The sequence below is a fragment of the Garra rufa genome, chromosome 14 (assembly GCF_049309525.1).
Source record: "Garra rufa chromosome 14, GarRuf1.0, whole genome shotgun sequence".
Taxonomy (NCBI): domain Eukaryota; kingdom Metazoa; phylum Chordata; class Actinopteri; order Cypriniformes; family Cyprinidae; genus Garra; species Garra rufa.
In genome coordinates, this window is record NC_133374.1 from 20,905,887 (window position 1) to 20,929,683 (window position 23,797).

Genomic DNA, 23,797 nt, shown 5'->3' on the forward strand with positions numbered 1-23,797 from the left:
ATCGCCGTTAATCTATTCTCAAATTTGGGTTGGGAGCTGGGTCTAAACTACGCAAGCTATGATGACTTTCACCTTGATAGTTTAACGCGGATGTATACCGAAGACTGTAGAATATGGTCGCGCGTTTATGTTTCCTCCGCCAAAACACAGACGGGATCACGTCGTCCTCCATTCATAAAAACCGAATCTACTATAGCGAAATGCCACGTAAATTCGTCGTTTTTTGGATTCATAAATCAAATGTTGGTCAGTCACTTAATTCAAATCGCGATATGGACTAGTGTATGTGAAAACTGAAATGCAGAAAGACCGTTTTAATATGAATCCGGTATGTTCCGTTTGCCTAGCTGTATGTATGCATTGCGGAGACGAGCTTTTACTACACGCATACTGAAACACACGTGACGCTCCCGGTAATTTTTGGCATTTTCATCTCACATGAACAGATAAACTCAATCTCCAAAACTGCTGTGAGTGTCACTTTTACCGTTTCATTTGAGAAAACTAGCATCATATCATACTGTATGACACAGAAACTTCACGGCAACCTGTCAAAATAAAAGTACGGTGTAACATGTAATGGGCTGGGTAGGTGTTGACGTTAAAAAAAAAACACAATCTAATAGGGAGAAAAAATAATTTCAGTGTTAGTTAGTTAGTAAACACAAGTACATCTAATTGAACTAATTGAAATTATCATAGAACAGCTTTATGAGCTTTATGATCCATTCTCAAAGACTTTAAGTCATTATTTGGGTAGCACACATATTCTGAATGCCTTCAGCAGAATTCAAATTAGCCATTTTAATCTAGATTAATCTAGATTAATTCCAAGATTTAATCTAGATTAATCTAGATAATTAATCTATGCCCACCCCTAATATATATATATATACACACACATACATATACTGTATATATATATATATATATATATATATATATATATATATATATAATTATATAAAATATCAATTATATAACAACATATTAGAAAATTATTTATATGTAATTAGATTATTTAGATATAATTGTACATAGAATTATTTATATATAATTTTATATATATATTTATATACACACACGCACACAAATATATATAATTTACATTATTACGTAATATATTCATATTATTATTTAGGTGACAAAATTAATTATTTTACATTAAATATTGAATATTTTCATCGATTCTCATTGAGTTCGTGAAATGCGCCACTTCCGGTATTTTGCCGGTTACTGGACATAGGCAAAATGAAATCGAAGATTTTGAAAAATTGAATAGTCGATTAGAAATGATGAATCGTGACAGCCCTTAGTTTTATATCTTTAACTTAAAGAACACATAAACAAAAACACTTTAAATGCAATGTTCAACTTGCAAAATTACTAGGAAAACAAGTATTTATTTTTTACAAACAAATCAATAAATACAGTCAAGCATTTCTTGCATCCTTCACAAAATTATTTACAATTATTTACAAATTTACATGAAATCCAGGGACCTGAAGGTAGACATAAGTTCAGCCGTTTCAAATCTCTCAAAGCGGAGTGCATTTATGATCTTTGTAATTTCTCTGATAGGCAAAACTTTTCCAACACTTGGCGCACGTGTACGGCTTTTTCCCAGTGTGAATGTGCATGTGTGCCTTCAAATTGTTAGGCTGTGTGAAACTCTTCAAGCAAATGTCACAAGTGAACGGCTTCTCCCCGGTGTGCACGAGCCTGTGTCGTTTCAAATTGGCAGACAAATGAAACGCCTTCCCACATGTTTCACACTTATGGGGTTTTTCACCGGTATGCGTGCGTATATGCATCTTCAGAGAGCTCGACAGCTTGAATCGTTTCCCACACAACACGCATTTGTGCGGCCTTTCTCCTGAATGCAGAAACATATGGGTTTTATACGAAGCCCTCAGAGAAAAGTCCTTACCGCAGATCTCACACTTAAAAGGTTTCTCTCCCGTGTGAAGCTGCTCGTGCATTCGGAGGGAATGTACGCTGCTGTATCTTCTGTCACATAACGTGCACGTATAAGGTTTGCTGTTGTCTGAATGCAATTGTAAGTGAGCTTTTAATGCATAGGCAGAGCTCAGGAACTTGCCACACACATCGCAGCGCTGAGCGTTACTCTTATCGGCCGCATTTCCAATCTGATTGTGTGTTAGAATATGGTTCCTCAGGACGTAATTGTACTGGAATGTTTTCCCGCACATTTCACACATAAACCGCTTTTCTCCGTGAACTCGCATGTGACCTTTTAGAGTGCTTCTTTGGTTGAATCTTCGTCCACACACCTCGCAGACGTACGGCTTGTCGCCGGTGTGAATGAGGATGTGGCGTTTAAGAGTTCCGGACAGCGCGAAACTTTTCCCACAGATGTCGCAGGTGTGCGGCCTCTCGCCTGTGTGCACACGGAGGTGGTGTTTCAAAAGTTTATGATACTTGAAGCTCTTATTGCAGTGGCTGCATTTTATCGGCCTGTCGTTCGAATGAATTCTCTTGTGGTAATTCAACGTGCCAACGAGGGAGAAACACTTTCCACAGGTGTCACATCTGTATGGTTTTTCACCTGTGTGCACTCTCTGGTGCATGTATAAGCTTCTTTTGATTGTAAACCCTTGTCCGCATATTTCACAGGTGAATGGTTTGACTTCTGCGTGGACTAGTTCGTGTGCTGCAAGATCTCTGAAGCTCTTTCCACATGTGGCGCAGGGAAATTTCTTTTTTTCGAATTTCTGCGAGTGTTTGCGTAAGTGAGTCTCGAGCGCTCTCAGTAGTGTGAATTTCTTTCCGCATTTTTCACAAGCGTGAGGCCTCACGATTGAATGCACACGTTTGTGCTGGACGAGAGAAAACATCTTTGGAAAAGCCTTTCCACACTGATCACATTCAAAAGACACTTTCGGTTGTGGAACTTCAGGTTGATTGGTTGAGGTCTGGAATACGCCTTCCTGATCTTCAGACCAGTCTCTATCATCAGCTGCTGGTGAAATGAAAAACAACAACAGAGTCAATCAACATCAGTCATTGTCGTTTCATATATTTACAGTTTAGCGTAAATATAAATGTTTGATTTTTTAATAAGTGACACTGATAAAATAGTACACAGTTTAAGCAAAATTTATGCATTAAGTCAGTCAATAAGGTCAATTTTAATTTCAGGTTCGCTTTCAGAAATTAATACAGCTTTTTCTAATATATAACCAAAGTTATATAATAATACATTTTATATAATAAAAATGTATTGACTTTTAAATTTAAAAGTAGTTTAAAATGATCAAAACCCTGTATTTTATTATTATTCATATGCATTTATTTACATACATTTATTACTATTTTTACTAGCCTTTATTTTTATATTTTCAGTCATTTAAATTTTTGTTTTCATTATTGTATTTTGTGCTTTTGTTATTATTAATCTTTTTTTTTTTCATTTAACTTCAATTTATTATATTACAGCTTTTGTCATTTAAGAGCTTCAACTTCAACTTAAATTTGATTTCTGTTAGTTGCCATTCATTTTTGTTAAAGTTTACTAAAAAGCTATTCAATATTTATACTGTATTTCAGCTTGATTTCATTTAACAAAAAATATTTTTAATACTTTTCTTTTAGTTAACATTCAAAAGTTCAGGATCAGTAAGAAAAGAAGTCTCTTATGTTCATCAAGGCTGCATTTATTTGATCAAAAATATAGGAAAAAATACATTATTGCCAATTATTATTACAATATAAAATAATGGTTTCTATTTTAAAGTACTTTTAAAATATAATTTATTCCTGTGAGGCAAAGCTGTAAATTCTTAAGTGTTAGAAATCATTCAATTTAACACATCCTTGCTGAATAAAAGTATTCATTTATAAAAAAAAAGAAGAATAAAAATTTACAGACCCCAAACTTTTGAACAGTAGTGTATATTGCTACATAAGATTTATTTTAAATAAATGCTTATCTTTTTAACTTTTTATTCACCAAAGAATCCTGAAAAAATGTTCCAAAAAATATTAAGCAGCAAAAACATTATTCAGACCCCCTTAAATGTTTCACTCTTTGTTATTTTGCAGCCATTTGCTGAAATCATTTAAGTTCATTTTTTCCTCATTAATGTACACACACCTTGGCCAGATCTGTGCCTTGCCACAATTCTGTCTCTGAGCTCTTCAGGCAGTTCCTTTGACCTCATGATTCTCATTTGCTCTGACATGCACTGTGAGCTGTAAGGTCTTATATAGACAGGTGTGTGGCTTTCCTAATCAAGTCCAATCAGTATAATCAAACACAGCTGGACTCAAATGAAGGTGTAGAACCATCGCAAGGATGATCAGAAGAAATGGACAGCACCTGAGTTAAATATGAGTGTCACAGCAAAGGGTCTGAATACTTAGGACCATGTGATATTTCAGTTTTTCTTTTTTACTAAATCTGCAAAAATGTCAACAATTCTGTGTTTTTCTGTCAATATGGGGTGCTGTGTGTACATTAATAAGGAAAAAAATTAACTTAAATGATTTCAGCAAATGGCTGCAATATAACAAAGAGTGAAACATTTAAGGGGGTCTGAATACTTTCCGTACCCACTGTATATTAAAAAAAAAGAAAACTTAATATTTCACAATAATAAAGTTTTTTTTCTGCATTTTTGATCAAATAAATGCAGCCTTTATAAGCATAAACTTCTTTTAAAAAAAAACTAATCTTACTGACCCCAAACTTTTGAAAGGATATAATAAACAGTAAATGATTCTAAAAGACAAAGAGGGTGAGAAATTTCAAACTAAACGTTGAGACTCTTACCGTCACTGATGAATATTGTCTGGATGGTTTCTTCTGCTTTGTCCTCCACCATAAGACATCTGCTTACAATGCTTTCCTGTGCAGGCTATAATTCACATCACATGTAAGAGTTTCAACCAAGATTTTTCACACTGTATGCTACATAATAAAATTTTTCTTTAAAACTGCATTGTATTATTACTCACTTCAGTGTTTGAAGGCTGCTGGAGAGACAATGCTGCAGACTCCTTCAAAGGACTCACAGAGAGAGTTATAGCATCTCCTGTGAGAAAGGAACACACAGCAAAAATCACCACAAATACCAAAGGATGGAACATCTTCAGGTTTGCAACTCGTGGCCTGATATTGAAATCCATGTCAAGTACCCTGAAGCTCCTGGTTATGGATATATGTTGTTCCACTGAGATCACGTCCCATCTGAGATAAAGTCTTCTTCAGGTCATCTTGACTGTTCAAACATATTTGTGCTGACACTGGTGCAACAGATGAACAGTATCTGAAGAGACTGCAAATCTTCTGCACTGCTTCTTTGGCAAACCTCTCCATTATGGAATTAAGCTGCAGTGATAAAAAGAAATGCTTTAATTAGAAACAAAACCTTTGAAAAATTATACAATTATAAAGATATAGCTCACATAGTTACTCGTGAACATTAGTATGGTGAGTTTCATGTCTGAATTACAATACAAAACAAAGAAAATTATTTACAAATAATACTATAATTTCATTGCGCAGTTTGTAAACAAAAGGAGGGTTCTTTCACCATTTCAATAACTGTGATATTACATCCATCCACATTAAAATGCCTTAATAACAGACTTTCTTACCATCTGAATCTGAGTATCGTTTGGTTTAATGGTGAGACTGGATTCATCGGAGCTGCATGTAAAAGCCTTTCGTATTTCGTGTTTAGCAGTGTCCGTCAGTAATGACACGACCAGAGTGGTCTGACTCTGAAAAAGCTCAAACCGGGCCATAGTGACCACAGTTAAGAGAAATGCTGCAAAATAAACCTGTCCACCTGTGTTTGACAGTTGGTACTGCCAGATTGAGAAGAAAATAAACAAAACGACGAAATCCCTACAAAGTTGAACCAAAAGCAGTAAGTACTTCCTCTTCGTTTCATTTCAAAATAAAAGTATCTGAATGCTCGGTATTGGTACTAACAAACAAAACTTTAGTTTAAAATTCAGTGCTAAATTGTTGAGGATATTAGACAGTTTTGGATAAATTTGTGACCCTGAACCACAAAACCAGTCATGGTTCCATTCTTTCGAAATTGAGATTTATACATCATCAGCTGAATAAATAAGCTTTCCATTTATGTATGGTTTGTTAGGACAATATTTGGCGATACAATTATTTGAAAATCTGAAATCCGAGGGTGCAAAAAATCAAAATATTGAGAAAATCGCCTTTAAAGTTGTCCAAATGAAGTTCTTAGCAATGCATATTACTAATCAAAAATTCAGCTTTAATATATTTACGGTAGGAAATGTACTTTACTTAATATCCTAATGATTTTTTGGCATAAAAGACCCATAATGTATTTTTAGCTATTGCTACAAATACAATACACCCATGCTTACGACTGGTTTTGTGGTTCAGTGTCACATTTGATCTTAAAATGATATTAAAAGACAACATTATAGACCGCAGTGACTAAAACAAATATACTAACGAAACTGACTTTCAAAATAAAAGTCGCTCTCAAAGGAAGCAGGCTCCAGCCCAACTAATTACAAAATTAATACAATTCCTAATTACGTTACTGTCGTAATTTGCATGCTTAAGGCCAATGGTTTATTAAGGAGTGCTGAGAGTTTGTTTGAAAGAATTCAGATAGCATATTTAATACCAAAGAGTTGTGAATGCTTTTTAGCATGTTTTTCTGTAATTTCTGATGACTGAATAAGGATTTTTTTTCTTTTTTTCTTTTATAATCTAAATTATTACAGATATATGAAATATCATGTAATTGGGTAATTTCGCTAAGGAATCATTCAGATTATTTTGTAAACAATCACAGGTCATGACTTGGTCAGTCACCTTATATCCGATACTCGGATATAAACAACAGCATGGGATGCACAGTTAAAAGTACTACTGAATACGTTGTTCTGCTAATTTATGCTGTCTAAACCACGGAAAAAACGTGTGGAAGCTGCTGAATCATAAAGATAAGGATTTAGTAATCAGCAAAGGGCGCAATATTTTGACAAACTAAGCGACCTGAAAGTTAATAGGTGGTAAAGATACGAACAAGCAGTATTATTTAACATATTAGCCTAATATTTCACCTACCTGACTGGAAATGATAAGAACAAACATGAATGTTGTCAAGATTCTTGCTCTGGAAATCCTGGTTTAGTTTGGCCAACCACAAACACATTTTGTTCCTCAGACAGTTTTTTGCACTCTTCTCATTGATTTGTTATAACTTTTGGCAGTCTGTAGTACTCCAAATGTGTTCCCGGTCCGACCAATTAGTAAAGTCCAAAACACGACAATAATTGACCGTTATCGGCAGCAAAATATGCAAGTTTTGTTTGGTTCAGTGCCGCCAATATGGCCAACTGATGACGCGTCATGAAATACTCTTACTGATTCACAAGCTGTTCAACAAGAGAAGTAACTAGCTGATGAAATCATTTATAATAATCCATGGCAATGTATTATGATCATATTAATCAAATCTTTAGATATAGGTCCATATTATGCAATATTACACTCAGACTCAAATTATAACAGCTTGTTCAGCCTATTGTTTTATTTAAACATCTTCACAGTGTTACCCAAACATTAGTATAGAAATATTACAATATTAAAAGAGTCCTGCAGTTGTTCCTACAAGTTCCTACCACAACATATTTTTCACACAGGTTTGCATTTGTGATCATTGTAGTGTCTAAGATATACATAATTCTTCCCACACTTTTGGCACGTGTATGGTTTCACTCCAGTATGAATTTGCATATGTGTTTTGACGCGGTCGAGTTCTGGAAACCCTTCCCCACAGACCTTACAGCTGAACGGCTTCTCTCCAACATGGACACGTTTGTGTCGCTTTAAATTTCCATACAAGCGAAAACTCTTTCCACACGTCTCACATTTGTGCGTTTTTTCATCGGTATGAGTCTTCATATGCATTTTCAGAGACCCAGACCACTTGAACGCTTTCCCACATGCTATGCATTTATAAGGTCTATCTCCTGAATGGCACAACATATGTGTTTTAAAGGATTTTCTGAGAGCGTAGGCCTTTCCGCAGATCTCACACTTAAATGGTGTCTCGCCTGAATGTAGTCTCTCATGTATGCGAAGATTATATATGTTGCTGTAGCTTTTCTCACACAATTTGCATTTAAAAGGTTTGCTGTTGTGTGAATGCAGCTGCAGTTGAGTTTTGGAGTTCAATAATTGGTCTTCTGAATTCCCAGTATGATTGTGTGATGAAATATGGTTCTGTAGCAAAAAATCATGCTGGAATGTTTTCCCACACATTTCGCACTTCAAATGTGTTTCTTCGTGCACCCGCATATGGACTTTTAAATTACTTCTCTGGCGAAATCTTTTACCGCACACTTCACAGATGTACGGCTTTTCGCCGGTGTGAATGAGAATGTGGCGTGTCATCGCTTCATGATGTGCAAATGTTTTACCACAGACTTTACATGCATATCGTCTCTCACCGGTGTGCACAGGAAGATGGCGTCTCAAATGGCTCTTGCATTTGAAGCTCTTATTACAGTGGCTGCATTTTATCGGCCTGTCGTCTGAATGAAACTTCTTGTGGCAGTTTAGGGTGCCTATTAGAGAGAAACTTTTTCCACAGGTGTCACAAGTGTATGGTTTTTCCCCTGTGTGCACTCTCTGGTGCATATATAAGCTTCCTTTGACTGTGAAACCCTGTCCGCATATATCGCAGGTAAACGGTCTGACTTCTGCATGGACCCGTTCGTGCGCTGCAAGATCTTTGAAGCTCTTTCCACAAGTAGCGCAGGGAAATTTCTTCTTTTCAAACTTCTGCGTGTGTTTGCGGAGATGAGTCTCTAGCGCTCTTAATTGCGAGAACTTCTTCCCGCATGTTTCACAACAGTGCTGCTTCATGACCGAATGCACACGTTTGTGTCGAAAAAGAGAAAAGGCCTTCGGAAAGGCCTTTCCGCACTGCTCACATTTAAAAGACTCGTTCTCTTGTGGCTTTTCAGGACGCTCGGTTGATGTCTGCAACATGCCTTTCTGAACTTCAGACCAGGCCTTGTCATCAGCTGATGAAAAAACAACAACACAGCAATATAAAATTAATGCTGAACATGTAAGCTATTAAACATTCCTCATGACAGAAGTGCTTCAAAGATGACAGCAATGCCTTTTGTTATCATATTTCCTATTAAAACAAGAATTTGGCGATATATCAAAGGGCTTTTTTCCAATTTTTTGTTTTAAATATCAAATAAGTCTATATTGTCTAACACCATATTTGAAGCCTTCCTGATATAGGTTATGTCTAATATTTCTGCTATAATTATGACAAAGCTGCTTGTTTTCAGACATTTATTAACAGAAACCGGATGTATTGATATACACTGCAGTTCAAAAGTTTGGGATCAGTAAGATTTTTTATGTTTCTTATGTTCATCAAGGTTGCATTTATTTGATCAAAAGAAAAAAACTTAATAATGTGAAATATTATTTTAATATAAAATAACAGTTTTCTTTGTGAATATATTTTAAAATGTAATTTATTTCTGACGCAAAGCTGATTTTTCAGCATCATTACTCCAGTCTTCAGAGTCACATGATCCTTCAGAAATCATTCTGATATGCTGATATATTATTAATGATGAAAATACTCTTTTCAGGATTCTTTAATAAATAAATAAGTTAAAAAGAACAGCATTTATTTAAAATAGAAATCTTTTGTAAATATAAACTACCATTTCAAAGTTTGTGGTCAGTAAACATTTATTCTTTCTTTTAAGAAATTAATACTTCTATTCACCAAGGATGTGTTAAATTGATAAAAAGTGATAGATAGCAAAGACTTATTTTGTTAGAAAATATTTCTATTTTGAATAAATGCTGTTCTTTTTAACTTTTTAATCATCAAAGAATCATAAAAAAGAATCACAGGTTAAAATATAAAAAAATATTAACATTGATAATAAAAGTAGTAAATCATCATTTTAGAATGATTTCTGAAGGATAACGTGACACTGAAGACTGGAGTAATGGCTGATGAAAATTCAGCTTTGCATCTGTTGTGAACTTTTCTCAGAGACCAGGAGACGTTTTGATATCTTGAAGCAGAAGTTTCTCTTTATTGAGATCCTAGCTGTTCGTTGCTGCAGTTCTTCAAAAGTCGTCTACTAAGGCATATACATTACAGTTTATATACCTTTCCAGGGGGAGGATTACATAGAGGTGGAGTCAATCTAAACAAAGCATGCAAATGCAGTACAGGAATCAGCCCGTTACCAGAGTTCCCCAGCCCTGATCTCATTATCATAACAGTGTCATTCAAAGGCATAGGTGCTAATTCAGTCAGTCTGACAGAATTGCCCATACCTTCACATTATCATTGAGACAAAGGTATCATTCAAAGGCATATGTACTAATCCAATCAGTCTGACAGTATTGCCCATACTTTAACATTATCATAGAGACAAAGGAATAGCTGTAACAAAAAGGTTAATGTCTCAGACACCTGGGCTGCCTGATTTGATCTTCTTCTAATGTCATCATCTGTACCTCTAAATTCAATGTACTTAACTTTAGATTTATCTGTGATGCTATGTAAGAATCTAGGGTCAGCATTATCATAAACAGATTCTTAAATTTGTAATCCCACAGTTCCCCCTTTGAGAGTTCTAATAACTCTCACATAATACAAATTTAAACATTTAAAAGTTCGTTCTTGTAACCTTTGATTGTTACAGGCACATAGTAATTGCTCTGTGGTGATTGTTTGTAACGGCATGTTGACACAGAAACAAACATGCAGCTAGGGCCCGTTAAGTTCTTACGGGTAATAGTCTTTTCTGGTTGGACCAGTCATTTCCTTGTGATGGTCGTGGGTCATTTGCTGAATGAAACACTTGATACTGTGGACGCATAGATAGTACACCAGTAGGAGAATCAATAGCAGAACTGCTATTTCCTTGATCCACAGCCAGGGTTTCCCTAACAAGTTTCCAAACCATGAAGAACTATCTTCAGTCATCTGGTGTAATTTTGCTGAAAGATCAAGAATGTCTTGTTGGATTTTGTTGCGATGTTCATGGTGATTACTAGAATGGCAATCTTGATCATGTTGATGGATGACTGAAGTTCTCTCATGTGATTCTCTGCGTTGTGTTTTTTTTAATGTTCTGTCTTCCGTGACAGTTGGCTCGGCAGTAGGTCTTTGTAGCTTTATACACAGGTGAGGGAGTCGATGTGTATAGGTCTCAGGATAGCCATCCAGGGGTATCTGCACAGATTAAGAAAGAAAACAAAAGACGACAGAGCAGTATTTTCTGTCAAAGACTGCAAACAATAGAGTTGTATCCTCTGTTCAATCTGAGTCTAGTCTTGTTGTTCCTTCTTACCCTAGTTCTTAATTCCCGTGACACCTAAAGAAACAGTGAGGTAAGGATGGACTAGTGGATGGGGAAGGCCTATGAGGAAAATCTTCACCTCAGGGTTAACCCCCGAAGCCTGTTACATTCGGTTCTTCCCTGGGCTCCTCACTGGTCTGTGTGTCCTATCCTATCCCTGTAGGTGGGGGAACAACCTTACAGTGTGACGCATGAGTCCAGGTTTTCCTTCCCTGACACAAAACTGCAGCTGCTGTAATCAACATCACTTGATGTGGTCCGTGCCACTTAGGCTCTAATGGTTTGTTTCTGAATGATTTTATCATAACCCACTGACCTGGGACAATCGTGTGTCCACCTTCTGGTGGATTCTGCCAACATGACTCGACTCTTTCTCTGGAACTCTGTACTGCCTTTGTTAGGTTTTCACAGTAAGTGATCAGGGCATCTGAGGCAATGTGCACATCAGCATTTCTGAGATCAATCACACCTGGCATCTGCATTGGGCGTCCTGTAATAATCTCATGAGGACTTAGACCTACTGATCTGTTAGGTGAAGCTCTCATACTACACAGAACCGCTGGCAGTGCTTCGACCCATAATACTCCTTCTTGATGCATTTTGCTTAGCCTGGATTTGATTGATCTGTTTGCGCGTTCGACTTGCGCTGACGCCTGTGGCCTGTAGGGGCAGTGAAGATTCCACTTAATTTTCAACATTTTTGACACTTCCTTGACTACCTGTCCCGTGAAGTGGGTACCTTGATCTGAGTCAATGCTATCTGGTAATCCCCATCTTGGAATGAAATCAGAGACAAGACATTTAGCAGTATGTGCAGCTGTGGCACGCCCTGTTGGATAAGCTTCTATCCATCTTGAGAACTTGTCTATAACTATCAAAACGTCAGTTTTTCCCCTTACACGGAGGCAATGATATGTAATCAACTTGCAGGTGGCGGAAAGGTCCTGGTGGAGCTGGGGTATGTGTTGCTGCCGTAGTTGTTGCTGGCACATCATTATTTTTTTGACATGTAACGCATCTCTTGACTGTTTCAGTGGCTACATTTCTGAATTTTGGATTCCACCATTGATTTGAGAACCTGTGATTCATTGTTGCTGAACCACTGTGACCCAAATTGTGTATTTGTTGAGCCAAATATGGCAGCAGAGATTCGGGAGCAATATACTTTCCCCCTTTGGTCCAGCAACCAAATGAATCCACTGTGGCTCCTTTGTCTAACCACGTCCATGCTTCATATAAAGGAACGTCTTTGTACAGATCAATGATTGATTCAGGAGGCAGAATTGTCTTCTGTGCTGTACTACCTGTACACACCTGTATATTTGCATATGAACAAGCCTGTTTAGCAGCTACATCAGCAAGAGCATTTCCTTTAGCTTCCGTAGTATTAGCTGTGAGATGTGCTTTCACTTTGATCACAGCTAATTTCTTTGGAAGTTTCATGGCAAACATTAGATCTTTCACTAATCCAGCATGCTTAATGGGGGATCCAGCAGAAGTTAAAAACTGTCTACTTTGCCAAATTATACCAAAATCATGAATTACCCCAAAAGCATACCTGGAATCAGTGTAGATATTTGCAATTGATCCTGACGCTAGCGTGCATGCTCTAGTTAAGGCTACTAGTTCTGCAGCTTGAGCTGAAAAATGATCTGGAAGACGACCTGAAGCTACGACTTCAGTGGGAGAAGTTACTGCATAACCTGCTCGTCTGTTACCTTCAATAACTTGAGCTGAACCATCAACAAACAACTCCAATTCTGCATTATCTATGGGAGTTTCTTTTATTTCACTTGTAGGTGTGTATGTAAGCGTAACACAATCATGAGTGATTTCTCCTTCATCCTCTAAAACAACTTCAGTCATTGCAGACATCATACATGAGGATGGGTTCATGATTGGTGCCCGCTGTAAAACAATGTTCGGGGCTGTGAGGGTTGTCAGCCAATTTCCCCAACAAGAGGATGTGACAGAAGTGACTTTTGCTTGATTCATTAGTGCGGACACTGCATGAGGGCATCTTACATTTACAGTCTGTCCTAACACCATTCCTGAAGAAGCCTGAAGAGCTAGATGAACTGCCTGCACTGCTCTGAGACATGGGCCCATACCTTGAGCGACTATGTCAAGTTTACCAGAATAGTAATGAATTGGGCGTAAATTGTAGGCTGGCTGAGAAGGAGCAGAATTATGCATAGTATTTCTTCTATTATCTTGCAACTTCTTCCTACACTCTTTCTCCCAGTGTCCTAATTTTCCACAATAATTGCATTTACCTTCTTTTTTTGGCCATTTCTTTTCTTGGTTTGTTGTGCTAAATGTAGCTGCTGCTACTCTCACTTTTGCCTTAACATCAGCATCTCTTTCCCAAGTAGCTAATGTGTCTAGATTATTTCTGATAGTTTTGTTAGACCAAGTTAAATCTAGGAATGGCAAGGCTTTTCTGTACTCAGCTACAAGGCCATCTGACCAGATGCGGACTAGGGGTCCCTTGTCATCTAACACACTTTCAGGATCATCAACTATTCCGCTGTAAGCTACAGCTGACTGACAAAACTTTTCAGTGTATTCACTCACAGTTTCCTCTTTCCTTTGTACACAGTTAGTGATTCTGGACCAGTCTATTTTGGGTCCCAAGATATTCTTTAGAATTTTCATAACACCTTCTCTCAAATCGGCTTTACTGGCATGTTGTTGTGCAGAAGTAACAGCAGACTCAAAACTGTTGAATTCAGATTCAGTTAGAATTTGTGACATCAGCTGTGTGACTTCTGCTAACGACATGTCGTAGAGACGCATTTTGCTAATCAGTGCTCTTCTGAATTCAGAAAAACTTGTGCGTGCTGAAGGTAAGCTCTGGGACAATCTCTCTATATCTTCAGGTCCAAGCATTCTTGCAATTGCTTGTACCTGAACAACAGAAGAGTTGGGAGGAATATTTTCAATTCCTTCAATTCCCTGAGATCGTCTTCTAGCACCACAAACCCTCACCGAATCTACAGGCACATCAGACACTGATTGGATGGCTACATCATTTTCAAAGAAAGCTTGTAAGTCAGGATAAATGTTATCAGGCTGACTAACTTCCATATCAGTTTTTTCTGAAGCTTTGTTGCGGTTCAATTTTTTAGTCAAAGCGGATATTCTAGCCCGGAGTTCTTTGTTCTGTTCCTCTAACTCTGAGTTACGCTCAGACTGTTGTGTAGCTAGCGCTAAACCAAATTCTCTGTGGCAGCAGATAATGCCTTTCACATTGAGTACGTTTACATGGACAACAATATTCCGATTTTAATGCGATTAAGACAATACTCTGATTAAGAAGCAACCATGTAAACTGAGATTTTTGATTAATTTAATCCGACTAAAGTCATAATCGAAGTAAACACAAATCGAATTAAGACAGGTGGAGTATTCCTATTTTAGTCGCATTATGGAAGACATGTACACACCTTAATCAGACTATTACCCTTGTGTAGGACTTTTCGCCACATTTTGCGACAGGATACACACTAATGCTGCGTTCCAGGCAGGTTTTTGAGCTCGTAAATCACGTCTTCAAACCATGACTCAGGACTTTAGCATTCCAGGCAAGTCACGCCAAGCATTTATTATTTTTATATTATTAATAATTTGACTGCAACGTTATATTGTCCTAAACTCTATTTTGCCACCGTGTGCCACTTGCATAAACACCGCACCCCTACAGGCTTTATTGTTGTTTCGCGGGCTATGTCACCTCAGAACTTGGAACTGGGAGTGCGTCGATCTAGTAACGTTACGAGTTCGCGGATGGGAATTCACGGGTTTGACTGCCTTTCCAGTGCACTTTCACGGGTAGAAGTTTGGAAAAACACGGGTAACGTGTTGCCTGGAACGCTGCATAACGTTCTCAGTTGGTCGCACATGCATATGCTTTGGTTTCATTTTTATTTATTTATTTTTTTGCTACAACATGGGATTAATCAATGCTCATTGCTGATAAATAGTTCGTCTGTTATCATAATTTATAGTTTTATGAAAACGTATTTAACATTCAACCCGTTCTTTTTCATTTTATTTGTGATTTTAATTTTGTGAACGGGATTTCCGCTATTGGAATGTCTTAGGATGCTTTTCCCTTTTACTATCGAATTCATGATCTTGGTTTTGCTTACATATATAGGCTACACCTATCAATTTTAAGATTAAAACAAATTCTTAAAAGATGGATTTGTTATTTAAACAGCATAACAACAATAAAATAAAACTAGCTTATGTAGCATTTATTAACAAAAACTAATAAGACGAGGAATGGACTCCATCGCATGCTGTGTTATATGCCGACTAAACAATTTATTACAGGGCGCGCAAACACTGTGCAATCAAATTAATTAATAAAAAATATAAATGAAAGCCTCCAAAGCGTAATGTGAGGTAAACGGCAAAGATAACAGGGTTTTCAAAATGAAAACAAACAAAAAAAGTAAAACTAAACTGGCTTTCAGTGACTGTGCTTGCGTGTGTGTTTTTTTTTTTTTTTTTTTTTTCTCCTAAAAACTGACTGGCTCTGAAATGCTCGCTGTATGGAGCAGACGCTTTGGAGCAGCACAGCATGCACTCGCACAAATGCGACCACGGCAAATTTTAACTCACACATTCTAAAATATTTGTTGCATATGTCCAGTGCCACTTCAAGCTTTTTGTAAAATTAAAACCGAAACATCCAAAAGTCTATAAGGAAGATGAACTGATAGTGTCGCGTGTGGACCCAATGATGTGTGTCATTAATCGATCTATGTACTATAACATGTAAAACGGGAACATGAAAGGAATATTCTAAAAGCCACTCATGTAAACAGCTTAATCATATTATTGTCTTATTCAGAATAAGGTCATTAATTAGATTACTGGTGTCCATGTAAACATAGTCATTGTTCTTACGAATACATGCTCCAAGGACTTTCTTACACTCATCTACAGACCAAGTCTTGTCTGGATGGATCTCATATTTCTTATTTAATTCTTGTCTAACTTTTTCAGTTACTATTAGGTTCATTTGCTCTCCTAACAGTGATTTGAATTCATTATCTGACCACAAAGGAGTTGCGAGACCACCCTTTTCAGTTGTGGGGATCAGCCTAGCATTCTTTCTAACCATTTTGCGAGTTTCTTTGTTACCACACAATAACAACACTAAAACTTCTCTGATCAACAGAGGGTACGCTTGTTAACACAGATCAACTATTGTTAACCTTCCCTGAATTAACAGAGGACAACACAAACTACTAGCACTTTATGCTAAACTTCCCTGCTTAAAACAGAGGATAACAGATATTAGCACGTAATGCTAAATCTTCCCTGCCCTGAAACAGAGGATAAACAATTTTAGCACGTAATGCTAAACTTCCCTGGGTGAACAGAGGATAAACAACTCTTCTCTAAAAGAACAACTTTAGAGGGTAACTTAGTTAACTAAACTGTAATAGCTGTAGTTAACCTTCGCTGAATAAACAGAGGATAACAAATATTAACACGTAATGTTAATCTTCCCTGCCTAAACAGAGGGTAACTTTTCATCTCTAAAAGAACACCTTTAGAGGATAACTTAGTTAACTAAACCCTACAGCTGTCTGTTAACTCTTCTCTGACGGCGCAGAGGATAACTATATGTACTGGTCTTTAGCGGTTCTTTTAAATAGAGTAGCACTCACCAACCCTTGGTTGTAAAGGAAGATTCATGGAAATCTTTGTTCAGCTGGAAGTTTCGCTCTGGATTCCAAAAGATGCAGTCTTGAAAGCAGATCTTCTGTTGAGCTTGCTGTTTCAATCTGGATTCAGGTGAAGAAGCTGGAACTCTATCCGGGTCACGGCACCAAAACTGTTGTGAACTTTTCTCAGAGACCAGGAGACGTTTTGATATCTTGAAGCTAGGGCTGGGCGATTAATCGAAAAGTAATCGAAATCGACATTCAGAACCTATAATCGATCAAATTTTTCCAGGTCAATTATTTCAATTACTTTCCCTTTAAAAACACTACTGCGTGTGGAGTCACGTGACCCCGCTCCGTTACGTTGCGTTATTCCGCCGACATGCCGATGGAGAGCTTAAACAGTATTTATACAGTAAAAAGTATTTACAGGATATACAAGAGTAATTTTATTTAGAAGAGATACTGCTTATTTTCTACTTTTAATATTTATTATTATTTTGTAAATAATTTATTTTGTTTCCAAAAGTGCAAGTTATTTATTTTCACTAATTTAAGAAAAATGTGACTTTTCATTTTAAGCAATGTGTGCTTTAATTTCAGTTGTTCAACACTGATGTTCAATAAATAATCATAGATAGTAGATAGTGTGTGCACCCTTCATTCAAAAATGTCTCACTTGTAATATGTGTGCATATTTACTGTACAAAACTTGTCAGTGAACTATGAGGGCAAAAAAATAAATATTATTTAAATATAATTTTATTAATGAATAAAATAATCGTTCATTAATCGTAATCGGGTTAAAATGTTCAGTTAATCGAGATTTTGATTTTAGGCCAAATCGCCCAGCCCTACTTGAAGCAGAAGTTTCTCTTTATTGAGATCCTAGCTGTTCGTTGCTGCAGTTCTTCAAAAGTCGTCTACTAAGGCATATACATTACAGTTTATATACCTTTCCAGGGGGAGGATTACATAGAGGTGGAGTCAATCTAAACAAAGCATGCAAATGCAGTACAGGAATCAGCCCGTTACCAGAGTTCCCCAGCCCTGATCTCATTATCATAACAGTGTCATTCAAAGGCATAGGTGCTAATTCAGTCAGTCTGACAGTATTGCCCATACCTTCACATTATCATTGAGACAAAGGTATCATTCAAAGGCATATGTGTTATGGATATGACTATCCAAATGATGGCGCCGCGCGTGTGGCAGCCAGTTACAGCAGCTCTGTCCTGTTTGTTTTATTTGACGTGTTTTAATGTTTATTTTTTAGCTTTTTGGTTTTTGTCTTGTTTCAGTAAACCCTTATCAGTTTGTGCAAAGAGGGGTACAACTTTCATCACGTTTGTACTACTCTACATTATTTTTTGCCAACTTTTTAAGTCTGTCTCGGGGGACCCTTTAAGCGGTGGCTACATTGTTTACACTCGGGACCAGCTGCTAGCTCTTAGCGGGGCTGATCTTCTCTACACGAGAAGGCCGGAGGTTCCTGCGGAGATACGGAGGAAAAGACGAGGCTGCAGAGCGGGAATTAAGCGCCGGATGAGGAAACGGAGGTACAAACCGTGTGTACCATCCATTACTATGGGTAATGTCCGCTCACTTACCAACAAGATGGACGAGCTAGCAGCGCTGATGAAGCTGGAGCGGGTGTACCGGGAGAGCAGCCTGCTGTGTTTTACTGAGACATGGCTCAATCAGGACACACCGGACTCTGTGGTCTCTTTGACGGGATTTACATTCGTTCGTGCGGACCGGAGTGCAGAGGAGAGTGGTAAGAAGAAGGGCGGGGGTCTGGCAGTGTTTGTGAATGACAGATGGTGTAACCCTGGTCACGTTAATGTGAAAGTGAAACTCTGTAGCAGGGATATTGAACTGTTAGCAGTTAGCGTTCGGCCGTATTATATCCCACGGGAGTTTTCACATGTGTTGGTGTTGACTGTTTACATTCCTCCTTCGGCCAACGCCGCTGCTGCATGTGAGTGTGTGCATAGCACCGTCTCTAAGCTGCAGACGGAACATCCTCAGGCTCTGATCGTCATCTCTGGGGATTTTAATCATGTATCTCTCTCCGCCACCCTCACTAGCTTCATTCAGTATGTAAACTGCCACACAAGAGACAAGAAAACACTGGATTTATTATATGCAAATATTAAAAATGCATATATTTCTACCCCCCTTCCTCCTCTAGGCCGCTCTGACCACAACCTTGTCCACCTGCTGCCTGCCTACACTCCAGTGGTGAAACAACAGTCTCCACAGGTTAAGGAGGTTAAGATCTGGTCAGAGGAGGCTAGTGAACGGCTTAGGGATTGTTTTAATATTACAGATTGGGACGTTCTCTGCAGTCCACATGGGGAGGATATTGATTCTCTCACGCACTGCGTTACAGACTACATAAACTTTTGTGTGGAGAATACGGTGCCTTCTAGGTCAGTACAGTGTTTTCCCAATAATAAGCCCTGGGTGACCCCTGAGCTTAAGGCCCTGCTGAACGAGAAAAAGAGGGCTTTTCTCTCAGGGGATAGGGAGGAGTTGCGCAGAGTCCAGCGGGAACTGAAATATAACATCAGAAGGTGCAAGGACAACTACAAGAAGAAGCTTGAGCGAGGGTTAGAGCAGAACAACATTCGTGATGTGTGGAGAGGACTGAAATATATCTCGGGCCATGGAAAGCATGGGGATGCTCTCCAGGTTATAGGAGATCAGGCATGGGCAAATGAACTGAATTTGTTTTTCAATAGATTTAATTCCACCCGGCCCTCTGCCCCCTCTCCTCACCTCACCAGACCTGCCATCTCCTCTCAGCTTCTGCCACTAACATCTCAGCTCCTTCCTCAGTATTCTGCCCTTCCTCCCACTGTCACTGAGTGCTTCCACCAACCTTCAGCTTCAGTCCAGTCAACACCTAACCCTCTCTGTCTCACTCTGGATCAGGTTAGGAGGGAGTTAAAAAAGACCAAAGCAAGGAAGGCCACAGGTCCAGATAACATCAACTCCAGGGTCCTCAGGGAATGTGCAGACCAGCTCTGTGAGGTTGTTCTGTTCATGTTTAACCTGAGTCTCAGTCTGGAGAGAGTCCCGGCGCTGTGGAAAACTTCATGTGTGGTTCCAGTTCCTAAAATATCACATCCAAAGGAGCTGAACCACTACAGACCTGTGGCATTAACTTCACACCTGATGAAGGCTATGGAGAGGATCGTCCTTAGCTATCTCCGCAACCAGGTGAGTTCAGTCTTGGACCCGCTGCAGTTTGCCTATAGATCTGGCATTGGAGTGGATGATGCTATCATCTATTTGCTGCATCGGGCCCTGTCTTATCTGGAGGCCCCGGGGTGCACTGTGAGGGTCATGTTCTTTGACTTCTCCAGTGCCTTTAATACTATTCAACCAACACTGTTGAGAGGGAAGATGGAGGAGGCAGGCGTGGACCAACATCTGGCTGCTTGGATCATCAATTACCTCACTGACAGGCCACAGTTCGTCAGGTTACGTGACTGTGTGTCAGATGTGGTAGTCTGCAGCACGGGGGCGCCTCAAGGGACGGTACTCTCCCCATTTCTGTTCACCTTGTACACATCTGATTTTAAGTACAACTCCTTCCACTGTCACCTACAGAAGTTCTCAGACGACACCGCCATTGTTGGCTGTGTGTCCGGGGAGAATGAGCAGGAATATAGGGGGGTTATTTCTGACTTTGTGTGCTGGTGTGAGGAAAACCATCTGCTCCTTAACACCAGTAAGACAAAGGAGATGGTGCTTGACTTCAGAAGGAACCCTCCATCACACATACCCGTGTGCATTCAGGGTTTGGACATCGAGATTGTGGATACTTTTAAATATTTGGGTGTTCATTTGAACAATAAACTGGACTGGTCAACAAATACAGATGCCCTATATAGAAAGGGCCAAAGTCGCCTTCACTTGTTGAGGAGACTGAGGTCCTTTGGAGTGTGCAGAGAACTTTTACGGACTTTTTATGACACAGTAGTAGCCTCAGTAGTTCTCTACTCTATTGTGTGTTGGGCAGGGAGCAGCTCGGACAGAGATAGGAAAAGACTTAACAAGCTTGTCAAAAGAGCTGGTTCAGTCCTGGGCTGCACACTGGATACCATCGAGGAGGTGGCGGAAAGAAGGATGCTGGTAAAACTGTCATCCATCATGGATAACCCCTCCCACCCCATGCACCATACTGTTGAGGCTCTGAGCAGCTCCTTCAGCACTAGACTGTTACACCCACAGTGCAAGAAGGAGCGCTACCGTCAATCTTTTCTCCCAACAGCTATAAGACTTTATAATATATCACTGAAGTGACATACACATGCTTTGAATATTGCTTGTATTTGCTGTTGTGCAGTATTTTAAACTATGTGCAATATTTCTGATTGTGTTTGTGCAATATGGTCTTACAAGGGTTTTATATTGTCTATATTGTTATATTGTTATATTTGTCGATCCTATGGATCTCGTTAATTATTGTCTTGCAAATTGCTGCTGTTTCAAGGGAATTTCCCCAGTGTGGGATTAATAAAGTTAATCAATCAATCAATCAATCAATCAATATGTACTAATCCAATCAGTCTGACAGTATTGCCCATACTTTAACATTATCATAGAGACAAAGGAATAGCTGTAACAAAAAGGTTAATGTCTCAGACACCTGGGCTGCCTGATTTGATCTTCTTCTAATGTCATCATCTGTACCTCTAAATTCAATGTACTTAACTTTAGATTTATCTGTGATGCTATGTAAGAATCTAGGGTCAGCATTATCATAAACAGATTCTTAAATTTGTAATCCCACACATCACAGGAATAAATAATATTTTTAAATATATTAAAATAGAAAACCATTATTTTAAACTGTAATAATATTGCACAATATTACTGTTTTGTCTGTAGTTTTGATCAAGTAAGCACAAGAGAACTCTTTAAAAACATTAAAGATCTTACTGATCCCAAATTTTTTAACAGCAGATTTATAAAACAGAAGCTGTACTTATCTATAAATTAATGACATAAATAATAATGCGAGAATGACAACTTTACCTTACCATCACCGATGACTACAGTCTGAATGTCATCTTCTGCACTGTCCTCCACAGAAAGACATCTGCTTGCATTTCTCTCCTGTGCAGCCTGTAATTCACATCACATGGAAATGTTTTAAGTGTAAACACTAGACAAATATTACTAGAAGTTTCAAAGACATATTACATACCATACTGTATGACCACTTTGTGTCAAGGAATATAAGCATATTGTTGTCTTAGATTTATTAAAAAAATCTATCTCTCTCTCTCTCTCTCTCTCTCTCTCTGTAACTGATGAGGAAGGATACAAGATAGCCACTAGCAACCATTCAATTTTTTATAAACATTCACAATTTTAAAAACAAAAATTCTTACTACCTGAGTCTGAGTGTCGTTTTCTTTCATGCTGAGATGAGGTTCAACAGAGCTGCATGTCTTTGGTGTGTCCTGTTTTGTCGTGTCCGGCATTAATAAGATCAACAGAGCAGGTTGACTCTGAAAAAGCTCATACCTGGACATAGTGACCACAGCTACGACCAGAGCAAAAATGAGAAACTGTGTTTGAAAGCCGTTTCAAAATAATATTTAGAAGAAAAACGTTCTGCACTGGCAGTCCAACGCCTTTTTTTTTTTTTTTGAATAACTTGCAATCAAACGATAGTCCTAATAGATCGTGAATAACAATTTCTGAACACGAAGTCAAGTCATTATATTGTAATTATACGTCAGGTATGCAAACTCCCTGGAAAAGTTGCAGTCTGCGCTAAACACTTCCTTTTTAGTCCTGCCCATTTCAAAATAAAGGTACGCGAATAATCGCCGTTGACCATAAATCATTGTTAAATAAATATGGATAAAGTTGTTCTCTGTTGAAACAGATAAACTTACTAAATGGGATTTATTATATGTAATACTATAACGTATTATTTATAAAAGTCCGAGCCTTTTCTGGTTAATTTGTTAAATAAGCTTGTTTATTGTTTTGTATAATGCAAAGTTAAATTTGATTAGCAAATGTAGGGAAACTCCCATTGATTGTTTTTAGGTAAATAGACTCGCCTGTCCATCACATGGTCAGTTCCTGTACACTTCCGAGGGAACGCTTTCAACGTTAATGTCCCCATGAAATAAAAATTGAGGTTTTATGGTTTTTAGTATGAATATGTTAGACTTAAGGTTATCTGAAAGCTAGTGTGTTCCAAAACAATTACAAAATTTGCATTTGGAAGATAAGCATTGAGAAACTTCTGGCAAAATGTATCAACGATACACAGAATTATATTCTATTTTATATATAGATAATACGATACTGATGAGATTATGGCTGTCATCCGCTGTCAAATGTGGTTTTACCCATCTTGACGGCTCTGGCCTAAACTGCTATTGGCCATTTTAAAAAGGGGCAGGACTAGTTAATATGCCCCGCCCTGTCTTCCTAAAAGAAAAAAATCTTAACTTTACTTGTAATTAAATATTGATTAGGTATTATCCAAACCTTTTTCCAAACAATATTGTCTTTCAATTGATTTCAGTATGAATAAACATAAGGCAAAGACACAATGACTCGTTGAAATAAAGCTTTTAAAGAACTGTTGTGTGATGTTTATTCTCAAGTCTCAAGATTTCCTGTGTTCACAGTCGGGACTCTTGTTGACTCTGGTTGTGGTGTGCTGTCTT

At 38.1% G+C, this 23,797-nt stretch overlaps 3 protein-coding genes across 5 annotated transcripts; 1 reads left to right on the plus strand and 2 right to left on the minus strand.

Moving 5' to 3' along the window:
- Positions 1–1,369: 1,369 nt before the first annotated feature.
- LOC141284866 (uncharacterized) lies at positions 1,370–5,888 on the minus strand. 2 transcript variants are annotated; one of them, XM_073817888.1, is made up of 5 exons: positions 5,623–5,888; positions 5,161–5,353; positions 4,981–5,057; positions 4,796–4,880; positions 1,370–2,980 (listed from the first exon to the last, which is right to left on the minus strand). In XM_073817888.1, the coding sequence occupies exons 1-5, from the start codon at positions 5,770–5,772 to the stop codon at positions 1,539–1,541; spliced, it is 1,947 nt and encodes a 648-aa protein (XP_073673989.1). In that variant the 5' UTR covers positions 5,773–5,888; the 3' UTR covers positions 1,370–1,538. The 2 variants fall into 2 exon arrangements, with proteins under 2 accessions (XP_073673989.1, XP_073673988.1); XM_073817887.1 differs by having other exon boundaries at positions 1,370–2,983.
- A 1,672-nt stretch (positions 5,889–7,560) lies between these two features.
- Positions 7,561–22,878, minus strand: LOC141284868 (uncharacterized). 2 transcript variants are annotated; one of them, XM_073817889.1, is made up of 3 exons: positions 22,499–22,878; positions 22,142–22,226; positions 7,561–9,066 (listed from the first exon to the last, which is right to left on the minus strand). In XM_073817889.1, exons 1-3 carry the CDS (start codon positions 22,637–22,639, stop codon positions 7,670–7,672), a joined length of 1,623 nt encoding a protein of 540 aa, XP_073673990.1. In that variant the 5' UTR covers positions 22,640–22,878; the 3' UTR covers positions 7,561–7,669. The 2 variants fall into 2 exon arrangements, with proteins under 2 accessions (XP_073673990.1, XP_073673991.1); XM_073817890.1 differs by having other exon boundaries at positions 22,137–22,226; positions 22,499–22,547.
- On the plus strand, positions 18,711–21,640 carry LOC141285101 (uncharacterized). The gene has a single exon (XM_073818151.1). The coding sequence runs from the start codon at positions 18,723–18,725 to the stop codon at positions 21,399–21,401; it is 2,679 nt and encodes an 892-aa protein (XP_073674252.1). The 5' UTR covers positions 18,711–18,722; the 3' UTR covers positions 21,402–21,640.
- Positions 22,879–23,797: the final 919 nt, after the last annotated feature.